The 13,410-nt window shown below is 35.5% G+C and overlaps 1 protein-coding gene across 1 annotated transcript in view; it reads right to left on the reverse strand.

The window, feature by feature from the left end:
• Positions 1 to 941: 941 nt before the first annotated feature.
• Positions 942 to 13,410, reverse strand: part of LOC110464861 (nuclear receptor coactivator 6-like) — a 46,965-nt gene continuing 34,496 nt past the window's right edge. Inside the window, exons 2-3 of the mRNA XM_021520306.1 lie at positions 5,402 to 5,660; positions 942 to 2,870 (exon numbers count right to left, since the gene is read on the reverse strand). Coding sequence (XP_021375981.1) covers positions 2,680 to 2,870; positions 5,402 to 5,660 — 450 coding nt within the window. The 3' untranslated portion in view covers positions 942 to 2,679. The remainder of the gene's footprint in view (positions 2,871 to 5,401; positions 5,661 to 13,410) is intronic.

Consider the following 13,410-nt stretch of genomic DNA (forward strand, 5'->3'; position numbering starts at 1 on the left):
TTTGGTTCCAATGAGAGTTACAGTAATGGGTATATATATAGATATGTTCCTCTCTGAGATACAGCTTACTCTGTCGTGTAGTCAAGTATTCAGTCACTACTGGACAACTTCTTCAACAGATTTTGTAAAATGTAACATCTCCAACCTCAATTACACCCCCCCCCCCCCCCCCCCCCAAAAAATAAATAAATGAAATAATTTGCCCAAGTTTTCCTCAAGTTGGTTTTTATCATTCATCTGAATGTTTGATGAGAAGTCATTTCTACCTTCACATATCAAGGAGTACCTCTTGACAAACCTACTCCAAAGATGTCAGAATAAAACTGTATCTCAGGGACTCATCATGAAACCAAATAACAATAGTTACAATAGCGTAAGTTTGAATGTTACATTGACACATCTCCACACACAGGTAATCTTTGTAACAGTGAGCAAAGTAACGCATGTGTCTAAGTTCTCCACTGTTCATTCCACTAGATGACTGGTCCTAAACTGTTCTCAATGAAAATATCGTTTACACACATATGGTTTCTGTGATACTCTACAGATATTCCTCCAAACATGACTTGGGTTATGTTTTAACGTTGATACAAAATGAACTCTTTTCTAATTGAAACGGAGAAAAATAATTAATTATAAACTGCGCAATAAGCTCAACATTAAAATTTGCCCATCTTTGAATGTTTAACAGCATATGAAACTGAGCAATTTGGAATGACACTCCTCCAGTATAAGTAAACCATAACAAGGCATTCAACATGAAGATAAAACTTGGAATGTCACCTGATAATGTAAACGTAATGTGTAACTAGCATCACTGACACATACAGGCACTGTAGTGTACAAGATGATATTGGCCGCCACACTCCTCTTTTGTTTCAGTATGACTCCAAACTAATTCTTTTTTTGTTTGTTCAAGCATGCCTCTGAACTAATCCTGTTTTGTTTCAGCATGCCTCTGAACTAATCCTGTTTTGTTTCAGCATGCCTCTGAACTAATCCTGTTTTGTTTCAGCATGCCTCTGAACTAATCCTGTTTTGTTTCAGCATGCCTCTGAACTAATCCTGTTTTGTTTCAGCATGCCTCTGAACTAATCCTGTTTTGTTTCAGCATGCCTCTGAACTAATCCTGTTTTGTTTCAGCATGCCTCTGAACTAATCCTGTTTTGTTTCAGCATGCCTCTGAACTAATCCTGTTTTGTTTCAGCATGCCTCTGAACTAATCCTGTTTTGTTTCAGCATGCCTCTGAACTAATCCTGTTTTGTTTCAGCATGCCTCTGAACTAATCCTGTTTTGTTTCAGCATGCCTCTGAACTAATCCTGTTTTGTTTCAGCATGCCTCTGAACTAATCCTGTTTTGTTTCAGCATGCCTCTGAACTAATCCTGTTTTGTTTCAGCATGCCTCTGAACTAATCCTGTTTTGTTTCAGCATGCCTCTGAACTAATCCTGTTTTGTTTCAGCATGCCTCTGAACTAATCCTGTTTTGTTTCAGCATGCCTCTGAACTAATCCTGTTTTGTTTCAGCATGCCTCTGAACTAATCCTGTTTTGTTTCAGCATGCCTCTGAACTAATCCTGTTTTGTTTCAGCATGCCTCTGAACTAATCCTGTTTTGTTTCAGCATGCCTCTGAACTAATCCTGTTTTGTTTCAGCATGCCTCTGAACTAATCCTGTTTTGTTTCAGCATGCCTCTGAACTAATCCTGTTTTGTTTCAGCATGCCTCTGAACTAATCCTGTTTTGTTTCAGCATGCCTCTGAACTAATCCTGTTTTGTTTCAGCATGCCTCTGAACTAATCCTGTTTTGTTTCAGCATGCCTCTGAACTAATCCTGTTTTGTTTCAGCATGCCTCTGAACTAATCCTGTTTTGTTTCAGCATGCCTCTGAACTAATCCTGTTTTGTTTCAGCATGCCTCTGAACTAATCCTGTTTTGTTTCAGCATGCCTCTGAACTAATCCTGTTTTGTTTCAGCATGCCTCTGAACTAATCCTGTTTTGTTTCAGCATGCCTCTGAACTAATCCTGTTTTGTTTCAGCATGCCTCTGAACTAATCCTGTTTTGTTTCAGCATGCCTCTGAACTGATCCTGTTTTGTTTCAGCATGCCTCTGAACTAATCCTGTTTTGTTTCAGCATTCCTCCAAACTAATGTCCACGTTCATGAAACAGCATTTATGTAACAAGATAAGGATAAAAATTGTCTCTATACAAGGAAAGCTTTGTAATCTGGATGAGTTAGTTGGAAAATGTATTTTCCAAGAAAACTCTTTATCTTAGAAATAACAAATTTTGTTGAATAAATCAGAAAAACTTGATATTCAGGATTTTTTTTAAAGAAGTGTCCAGATTAACTAGATTCCAGCGTGAACTCCTAAACCACAGTATATAGCTTTACAATGGAAAGTCTCTTACTGCTGTCACTTTCAGTTTACTAGAAACTATTGGTGAAATATTCTTAGGTTGGCAGAAATGTACTTCCACTAGATGGGTGATGCTAATGTAAGTACAGCATTTTAACTCTGTACTGTATACCTGTACCAGTCGACTGACAGGGAAATGACAGAAGATGGCTACTACTGTCGTAGTGTTGTCCAGATTTATGATCTGGAAGGGTATCGCCTCATCAGGAGATCAGCACTTATATTCTGTAGAAATGGGTGATCTAGGGGCTTTGGACCTAGAACAACAGATCAGCACTACTATTGTCTGTCCAATTGAATGTGTCATTCTCTGACATAGGCAGAAGGTCCCTTTCCTCTGAATTATCTATTTGGTCTGGATCAGGGGAGGCAACTGGAGGCTCTTCATTCATGGACATTCCAAACTCAAAGTCGACAGACATTTTGGACTTGTAGCCACCGAATGTACCTGAAAGATGAATTAATAATTGTATGATTAGGAAAACCTATGCTATTTGGTATGGATAGATAAGAAAAGAATTCGTCATTATTAGGAAAACAGGACAATCTCAATTTCTTTTATGGATAAAAAATCAATGTTTTATGACATTTTTAAAACATCCTAACATCTGTTTTTAAAACTTCATATTAATTGATTTCTGTTTTGAAATGCTGAATACAGGATAACTGAATACTGGTAGCTATACCCTTTTAAACGAGGGAATGAATAAATTAAAGTGATTAACTCATCTTATAATTAAGTTACTGCAACATATTTACATAATCTACAAGCTTCAGGCAGAAGTCTTATATGCAAGAAAAAACTCAAAAAGTGGAACTAATCCCCACAAATTAAGATTTTTTGTTTCTCTAATAACCCACATACACATAAATAGAACAAACTCAAAAAGTGGAACTAATCCCCACAAATTAAGATTTTTTGTTTCTCTAATAACCCACATACACATAAATAGAACAAACTCAAAAAGTGGAACTAATCCCCACAAATTAAGATGTTTCGTTTCTCTAATAACCCACATATACATAAATATTAAATGTTGTACGCCATATCACGTGAGCCAATTATTTTTAAGTGTGAAATAACAAAGAAAACTGTTAAGAGCTACATGTGGGAGTGATGTAAGCTACAGTAACGGGAGATTTAAAGAACACCAGTAACATACTGGGAGGGTAATTAGTGGACAGTGTGTGTTGTCCTGTCTTCCTGGTGTTAATACCAGTGTCTAGACCATTTCCCTGTAAGACTGTTGTTTTGCTCTTCTCCACCTTTAAGATTTGGTCAATCATCCCTGTGGTTAAACATGACACATCAAGAGGGGATCACCCTACACAGGCCCACTTGGTAGTTATGACACACTTGCCCTTTTCTTCAGTGGAGTTTTATTTCCTTGTTACAAGATAATGTAATTGTCGGAAAAGTCATTGAAATATGAGGATCTGTCATACAAGAAACTATGTTAAACTATTATTAGTCAAATACATGTATTTGATAAAGTTTCTAAGTGTTTTTTAAAAACTGCCTGTTAAAGATTTTAAAAAACTGTTGAATTTCTCCTGCGTTTGGAAGATTTAAAAATTTAAAAATAAAAATTGATTTTCTTGATCATTTCAAATTACAAGGATTTTCCCCTTTAAATCTAACTAGTTTGTTAATTAGAATGAAAATCAAAATACTTGAAAATGGGTTCTACTTGATTGATTGAGTTTAAAGCATTACTTATGCTTAAAATGCCATCTCGATTGGCGTTAACCAGTGATACATGTACTACACACTAAGTTTCTTAGTGTAGTATATAGGATGGGTGTACACTACAGTACATGGGTTCTCAGGTTTTACCTTGCCTCAATAATATGCACAGTCTATATATACATGTATGTATATCAAGAATGGAACCTGTAGAGTTTCCATTAATCAAGCAAATTGCATGAACTATATGAATGGTGATAATTGTTTGACTATATTTAGCTACTTATCATGGGCCAAAAATAAGTCTGAAACTATCCTGGCAATTACGATTTTCCTTCACTGCTAGTTATGATTAATAGAAAATTCAGTATACATTTTGTATCACTATTAATAGAGATATAAAGGACACGTTGAAGTGCCATCTTGCTGAATTGCCATCGCCACGCTAGCATGACCCTCTAATAATTAAGTTCTACACATACGTTAGGTTCCTTGTGATCAATTTCTATCAACTGTTGTAAGTCATATCTTATTCTAATTTAACTCTCCCAGAGCCGTCATTTGGAAAAATAGACCATCAAAAATTACTGCAATTACAGGTATATTTAAATTCCCCAAATTCAATCTCCTGCATGACAGAATAACAATTTCAGTATGGTAATTGGCCAAAAAGTTGTTGGAGTTTCCATTGCTGTTATGAAGTACTGCGTTCTTAAGCAAAACAAGATGGATGGACCAATAAGCTGTGAAAAAAAGTCTGGAGAGAATGCACCTAATATAGACAGCTCTGTAGTCACAACGGGACAAGTAATCTGCTCTATGTATCCCAGACATGATTAATTTGCAGTAACCTAAACCCATAGCCTCCTCTATCAGCTGGCCAGTCGTCTGAAACCTAATATATACTGACACACTTTGTAGGGCTCTTTATTAATACAATGCAACCTGTCAGAAACTAACCCTGTATGATTAGGACAAAATACCACAGATTCTCTATTATCTTCAAAAGATTCTGCTATTTTTCTTCTATCTTAAGAATGAAGGATATTTTCTATTCCTGTTTGTTATAAAAATCTTACGGAAACAACATAGTATGAGTAACAAATAAGTTTTTTTTTAACTTCATTATTATTTTTTCTCAAACTTAGGGATACAAAAATTCAAGGGTAGGGACTCAGGAAGTTCCCGGGTAAGAAACAGGAATTCCATTGGTAATGAATGAGGAATTTCAATGGCAGCAGATAAGAAAGTTGAAGCTGTATATAATTATGCAAAAAAAGTATTTGATTTACCTGCTCCTGAGAGTGGTGTGTTGCTACGAATAGAACTGTCGCCTGGGCCCCCATTACGAGGTGTCTCCGTCACATCATCAGAGGACTCGTCTGCGTATTCGAAGTCGTCCAGTTTGATGACTGGTTTCTCTTCCTCCTCCACCTGTTTCTTCACTTCTTCCTCCTCCTTTGGGTGAATGACGAGGTAGTCGTGCAGTGCTGCATTCTCAGACTGGTACTCGTGTGTGGCAGTGGCTTTGTCGTTGAATGAAATCTTTAACTGTAAAGACACAACAAAGTTTGAAGGTCAAAATAAGATGAAAGTTTAGATTAGGATTATTTTATTCTATTGTCATTATAAGCAAGCTTTTCTACCTTACAAAGTTCTCTCCCATCACAAAAAAATGCTTTTGTGCATAGATTTCAAATTTATACAAAACAAAACGTGCAGTTCATCAATAAATGCCGATGACTTATTGTAACATTTGTTAACACTAGAGGTTTGTGTTAGGGCAAACTACAGATGTCCGAGTCCATTAATACAAATGACAATGGTTCATTATTAATTTCTACATGGCCTTTTGTGTATGACTGCGTGGATTACCTTATATCATGAAGACAAACAATACAATTCTACCAAGGACACCAAGAACTGGTATATTTTATGTAAGGGATAGTAAAAAAAGGTTGGTTTTTAACGATGAAAATATATACAAAGGGCTAGTAGTATTTGTCATGATCTAGTACTCTTAACTATTAAATTGAACATTGTTGAGACTCCCCGCAATTGTATTGATGACCCTGCATGAGGAGGACAGTCAAAGTAAACAACACCAGACATTTTACATTTTGTTGGTACATGTAGTAGTAACATAAATGATACTTTTCTTACATTTATGTACTAGGTCTCACATTTGTCAAAAATACTGATGTCAAGATTATTTAATTTGATCTTTTTTTTTTAAACATTTTGTCTATTTTACCACCATAGATCAAATTTTCAATTGGAATAATTTCTGGAAATCCGTTTCAATAAATTTCAATTGGCCTATGACCTTCTCAGTGACCACTGTGACCTTCCCATTGGACAAGCACACAAGCTGGTGTCCTGTGAATGATCCATCATTTTGTCTACATGGAAGCTGTCTGATATGACAACCCAAACAACCTGTACACAACTGACTGTCAATAACATGCCTGGTTATACAGTTCAAATGATAAAGCCATATCTACTGCCACTGTGATGTTAAATATCCTCTCGCCTACTACTGCCGATAAAACAACTAATTTTACATAATTTGACAGCATAAATAAGGCTTATAATGACACCTCAAATCACAGATGTATCTATAATGGGCAAATTAAAAGGAATCATTAGATATCAGACCAACAAACGTTTAAAATCCTTATAACAAATGTGTTTGGTGTCCTTGAGACATAAAAATGACCATTGACAAGGACAGGTTACCAATGTAATACACAAATGACCAGTACAGTAGGTATAGAAAAGTTTCCATTGGGCTGACATAAAACAGTGGTTACAATGACAGGACTGTATGGACTAGCTGACAGGTGGGCCTAATCAGCTCATGTTCATGTGGTCAGTTGTCAGACAGACATGGACACTGAATTCACCTGGCCGTTAATGGTCGGTGTATCAGTACCCAATAGGTTACCATCAAGATTACGATAAGATGTGTTAGGTACCTCTATCAGGTGTTATTACCAGATCACACACACATCGGTGCACTATAAATACTCTGAACATATAGGACACACCTTAAATGAATCATCATGTACACACATCAAGTCATTATATGTATATAGCTTAAGGCGTTTATCTGCAGAGATTTTTTTTGTTAATTCAATTCAATTTTCTTCACAGACAGAAATATTGATACCATAATAACTTCACCTGCCCCCTGGTATAACATTCTGACAGCTAATATTTTAGTAACCTTACTCAAATCTTTAAGTATATGCAAGCTTAACTAAATAGTTCTTAAGTGGAGCCTGTCTCAACAGAATCTTGAATAATCAAGAAAATTTGTATTAAATGACCTAATTACATGATGTGTGGTATAAGTACACTATAGTAAATCTACTGATTTCCATTTATGTGGTATAAGTACACTATAGTAAATCTACTGATTTCCATTTATGTCTGGTTGGGACAGGTTTGGTTTTTATTTATTTAACATTGATCGATGACATCTAGTCAACGCTGTAATAAACATATTTATCTAAAATGAAGTTTCAGAAATTATATGTATATTTAAAAATAATGTGTGTATCAATCGGTCAAAACCATATATCAATAATTTGTATTGCCTCAAATGGCAAATAGATAATTTATGATAAAAAAGACCTGGAGTCAGACAATTGGGAGATAGCATTCTTATGTTGTGTACACTTACTTGTCAAGGCTGGAGACATATTACATATCAGACTAAAGTTGACTGCTAAAGCTGAATATGATACAAACTAAAGTCAACATTAAGCTAAATCCATGCCTTCAGCAATAAATGCCCAATAAACACCATGTTTAATAAACATCTGAAGGAATATTGTTCATCTCAATAACGATTCCCGTAAATGTAATGACATTTCACAAAGCATTCTTGTTTAGGGTATATATTAAACCATAATTGTCACTCAGTTTGTGTAAACTTAAAATAGATATCTCGGGCTGACATCATAGAAAAAATTCCTTCCTTCATAGACAAAGAGGTTTTCCCAAATTTATCTTTCATCCGTTTCAACACCAACTTACATCATCATATGTCAAAAAAACATATATATAGGTCTCATTGTACAGTTTAGAAGGATATAAAAAGATATTAACAGTAATTTGAATTAAGTTCATTTTAAAATTCCTGGAAGTCAAACTGACTAAATATTTGATTACTTCATTTGGGACTGAAAAATACACAAGGACCAAGTTTGAACATTTGTTAGGACTGTGTGATCATGCAACAGTTAAATTTTGAGAGATTCAAACATCTTCAGGCTTTCCTTGTTTGTCACACACTGAAACCATTGGTACACCTAAAGCTGTTTCCATGTTATAAAAGGTCATGCCCCCATCCCTAGTCAAGCTTACAGAGTTCATAAAATGCACTTGAAATCATTATGATATAGACAATTTCATTTACATTATGATGCAATTGTCATAAATGTGAATCATAATATATGGGAGAATAATTTATATCACAGTTCAGCTGTAATAATTTTTACCTTCTTTTTATGCTTTCCAGTTTCAAATTTACATATCATAGACTTGACATGATTTTTGCGTGGCACAACTCGCTGGTCCACAAACAGGTGAAGTGTCTGGGGTTGCCCTAAGAGCTGCCGGCCCCCGTTAGACTGCCAGATGAGGTGACATTGCCCTCTCCTTGTTATGTAGTACTCATATACTCCGTCATGATTTTCACATTCACATACATCCATGCTCACCACCAAACTTCCTGTGGGATCTAAACTCTTTCCTTCATTTGATGGCAACACCTGATTCCACAATGATTTATAGAATACTTGTGTCACTAATGCATCTCAGGATATTTTTTTTTAAATATCTTAAATGTTATAATCATCAACTCTTGTCTAGAACAAAAGTACATTGTTTTAAACTACATACAACATATTTTGTCTTCTTATTCTGTGCATAGTCATTAGCTAGGTATATATAGTCATTCAAAATGTTTGTTGATATCCATCAGGCTGAAAGTTATCCATACCAAATTTTACCTGTCATACTGAACACTTGAGATATGCTCAATATACATTTTAAGACACAGAAAGAATTCACCAAGAACTAAATCCAAAATCTTAATAACATGAAAGAATCAAAGATCTTAGAGACTCATTAATTATTCACTCCAGTCCGTCTGTTATCTTCTTGAAGAACAAAACTATTCTGATTTCCCCCACAGCAGGCAATGAATGGATGATTCACTAAGATACAATCACATCTCCCTATATGTCTTTACATATATAAACAGTTCCTCAAATATTGTATTCATCCCTGATCAGTTTTGGAATGACGGAATCAAACCCTCCTGCTTCCTTGCCTGGTTTGATGTGAGGTGATATATCTGTATAACAGGTGCAGATTTTGGGGCTGTTTACCTTGGGTCACAGGACCACCTGACTTCCGTAATGAGTGGGTATCTATGTTGAGTCCCCTCACCCCTGGAATGACTGATTATACACTCCGGTGATGAAACAGACTGCCTCTCACTGCTTCATCACCTTAACAATTAAATACCTTATAATTCTTAATGTTCCCCCATTTCCATGTGAAATATCGGCGCCTTGTATGTGTTAACAGGGACATTTCCATTATTTTTTTTAACAATATAAAACAAATTCTTTTCAACATCCTAATATCAGGTTAAAACTTCCAAATAAAAAAATCTTTTTTTGGGCGAGTATTCTGTAAAATATTTGAAGCACTGGGCCAAATATTTCCTCAGCATTTAACACAATGCTTCAGCACATTTAAATTACATATAACATGACAATGTTTGTAATATGTAAAACAGAATTAAACATTATATATTTAATTCTTCCACCCTAGTTAAAACCTGACATGATCTACTCCATTCAGGTCTTCCCAAATAGAAAGACACAAAACTCGCACCTCAAAGAAGACACCCTGGCAGTATTTATATAGAAAATCTGAAGAAAAACAATTATCACATTTTCTAAATCACGGACAGTTTGATTCAAATCGAAGTAATGACAACTTAAAAAAATGTACTGCCCCCCCCCCCCCCCCCCCCCCCCCCCAGTTAATGTGGAAGGGACTATAATTTCTTTTATTCATTAATTTTTTCGACAGTCTTTTGGTCGCACAAGCAAGACTTTAACCGCCATTTGCGAGTAGGCGAACGTCAATTTCAGGCACTGCTGCACAACAAGGGAACAAGGGGAACCTACATATGAAATTTGAGAAAGATCCCTCTGGTACTTCCCGAGAAACAGCGATAACAAACTGTTGGGCTAAAAAATCTTAACTGGCTGGATGTTTGACCACTAAATGCCATGTACCACTTTGTCAAGGCAGGGCACCAAAACAAGAAAACAAACTTACTAGCAATGACAAAATATGGATAAAAAAAACAAATTTTTTTTTGGAGGTTGATGGAACAGAATAGTCATACCTTCTGATATTGGGTGTTGATGAGTCGGATATCGCACATGCTGGGTGTGTGGTATGTGACTGTCGGATCATTCAGCGACAGTTGCACCGACAGTACACATGGTTTTTATTGAGAAATGTACACATTTTTATAAGAACTTTCGAAATTCATATTTATTGATGGAACGGTTTTATATAAATTCATGATGTAGGTATGGAAATGTGAGGAATGTGGGCGAGTTTGATCTGTAATTACTGTCTGCAATTATGCGCTCCATACAAAAAATAATTGATATTTTGGTGTTGTTTTGGTTTATGTCAGAGGGTGTGGTATTGGAGGGAATAACTCCATCCATCTGAGGATGACAAACTTGTATCAACCAGAACACCCGGGGTTTAATTACACTGTCAAACACTGCAGGCCTCGATGGGAAGCTGATACTGTTAACTGTGTGGTTTAAGTTTGCAATCATTTCAAAATGTATACGTATTTTGACTATACATGACATTGTATATATCATAAAGAGGTATCAGATCATAAGGTGTGAAAAGTCCTCTACCACTGAAGCACTGGTAATATTGTGATTAGAGTACAAAGAAGTACACATCAATGTAGGATATCATGACTGGTTTTGAACTCTCTTCATGATGGGGAGTATTTATGAAGGATGAAAATAATTCCGTTCTTAAAATCATATTATAATTGTTTCTGCATTTTAAGGAAGAACTATTTTTAATATCAGGCCTTAAAGAAATCAGAAAATGTTATCATAAAGACATTAATTAAAACAAAATATAACAGATGACAATTTAATACAATTTATTTAAAATTTATTCTATAGCAGATGAGATCAGGACACACTACAAGCACTTAAAGAAAGGGTTGATATCAAGTGTTTTCCCCCTGGGGTTCTAAGTACTATATTATAGTGCAGCTTTTAGAAATATCTGGTTTTTACTCTACCTCCATTTGTTTCTAATTTACAAAAAGATAGGGACAACTCTCTGAACTAGACAACATCACTACAAAGGTAAAACAAATCTTCCAGCGATAAATCATGGCACATCAATGCACAGCAGGCCTTTTTTGTCCAAAGCACATCCCACAAATTGCTGGAGACAGATTGGACATAAAACACCTGTCATACGGCCACCTTAGCGACAGCCCTATCATGTGGCTGTCTTCGACCTTATCTGTGTGATAAGTCCCGCAGTAGGATGACGAGGTACAACATTAAGATACCATTAACAATCATCAACACTTCCACCGGCCTTTGTTTATATGTTTGTATATGTCCTAAAGTCTTGTTTTACATTAGGATGGGCTGGTAATGGTCATCACAGTACATACATTATAACAGTATTGTATAATGTAACACATCAGGAATAAACCAGTCAATTACTGGTATATACGTATATACACGAACCTTAAAGCTAGGACTGTCACATCATCATACATCTATATACCAGGATTTTTTACCCTCCATTATGAACGAGAATTTATTAGTTCTGCGAATATTAGTAATTAACATAACATACATAGTAATTATATGTGCAGGGCGAAATTAACACTGGGAAAATAGGATTTTTATTGATTACAGGCGAAAATGTTGATGGCGCGAAAGTGTGTACAGTATACAATAACAGGTGACATGACACAAAGTTACCCAATAAAATATTAACCTTCCAAAGATTAGAAATTGAAATACTAAAAATAAATATTATTTTAACCCTAAAATAGCATTAAAGTTCTAGTCATTCACAAGCAGTCACAATATAGAGGGTTCCCAGAGTGCTCTCTAGACCAGTTAATACAGGTTTAGTGTTAATTGAGATTCTCCAATGTATCGACTTGTTATATTTCTGGATTTTCTATGTGATGAAGATACAAATTTTAAATGAATGACATGATTGATCCAGGTAACATGACTTTGGTATGTTTCTAAGTAGAAGTATGTTTATCGTATGTTTTCTTGTTTATTGGAACTTCCTTTTATATTTACAACTGCAACTAAATAAAAATTTGTGGCAAAATGACAGAACATTTCACTACATTTTTAAGTTCCAACATAGAAAAAGAAAACTAATGTCATTTTGCTTTGTTTTTACTTACATCTCATTCTGACAAAGAATTGTCTTTTTGTTACATTTTTACTATAATCAATAAAAGAACTGTCATTTTGTTACATTAAATATTTTGTGTTTTATATTCCTGATCATTCAGTTTATCTACGGGGACATTTGTATGTCCCACTTGTTGGTACGTGTTGTGCCTCGACCATATGTATAATGTTGGTGACTAATAGACAGACAGTATACATGTCCTACGTCACCAGTACACTACACTGACTAATAGACAGACAGGTTACATGTCCTACGTCACCAGTCCACTACATTGACTAATAGACAGACAGGTTACATGACCTACGTCACCAGTACACTACATTGACTATTAAGACAGACAGGTTACATGTCCTACGTCACCAGTCCACTACATTGACTAATAGACAGACAGGTTACATGTCCTATGTCACCAGTACACTACACTGACTAATAGACAGACACGATACATGTCCTACGTCACCAGTACACTACATTCACTAATAGACAGACAGTATACATGTCCTACGTCACCAGTAGACTACACGACTAATAGACAGACAGTATACATGACCTACGTCACCAGTACACTACACGACTAATATACAGACATGATACATGTCCTACGTCACCAGTACACTACATTCACTAATAGACAGACAGTATACATGTCCTACGTCACCAGTACACTACATTGACGAATAGACAGACAGGTTACATGTCCTACGTCACCAGTACACTACATTGACTATTAAGACAGACAGGTTACATGTCCTACGTCACC

This window comes from Mizuhopecten yessoensis, unplaced genomic scaffold (assembly GCF_002113885.1).
Source record: "Mizuhopecten yessoensis strain PY_sf001 unplaced genomic scaffold, ASM211388v2 scaffold11039, whole genome shotgun sequence".
Taxonomy (NCBI): domain Eukaryota; kingdom Metazoa; phylum Mollusca; class Bivalvia; order Pectinida; family Pectinidae; genus Mizuhopecten; species Mizuhopecten yessoensis.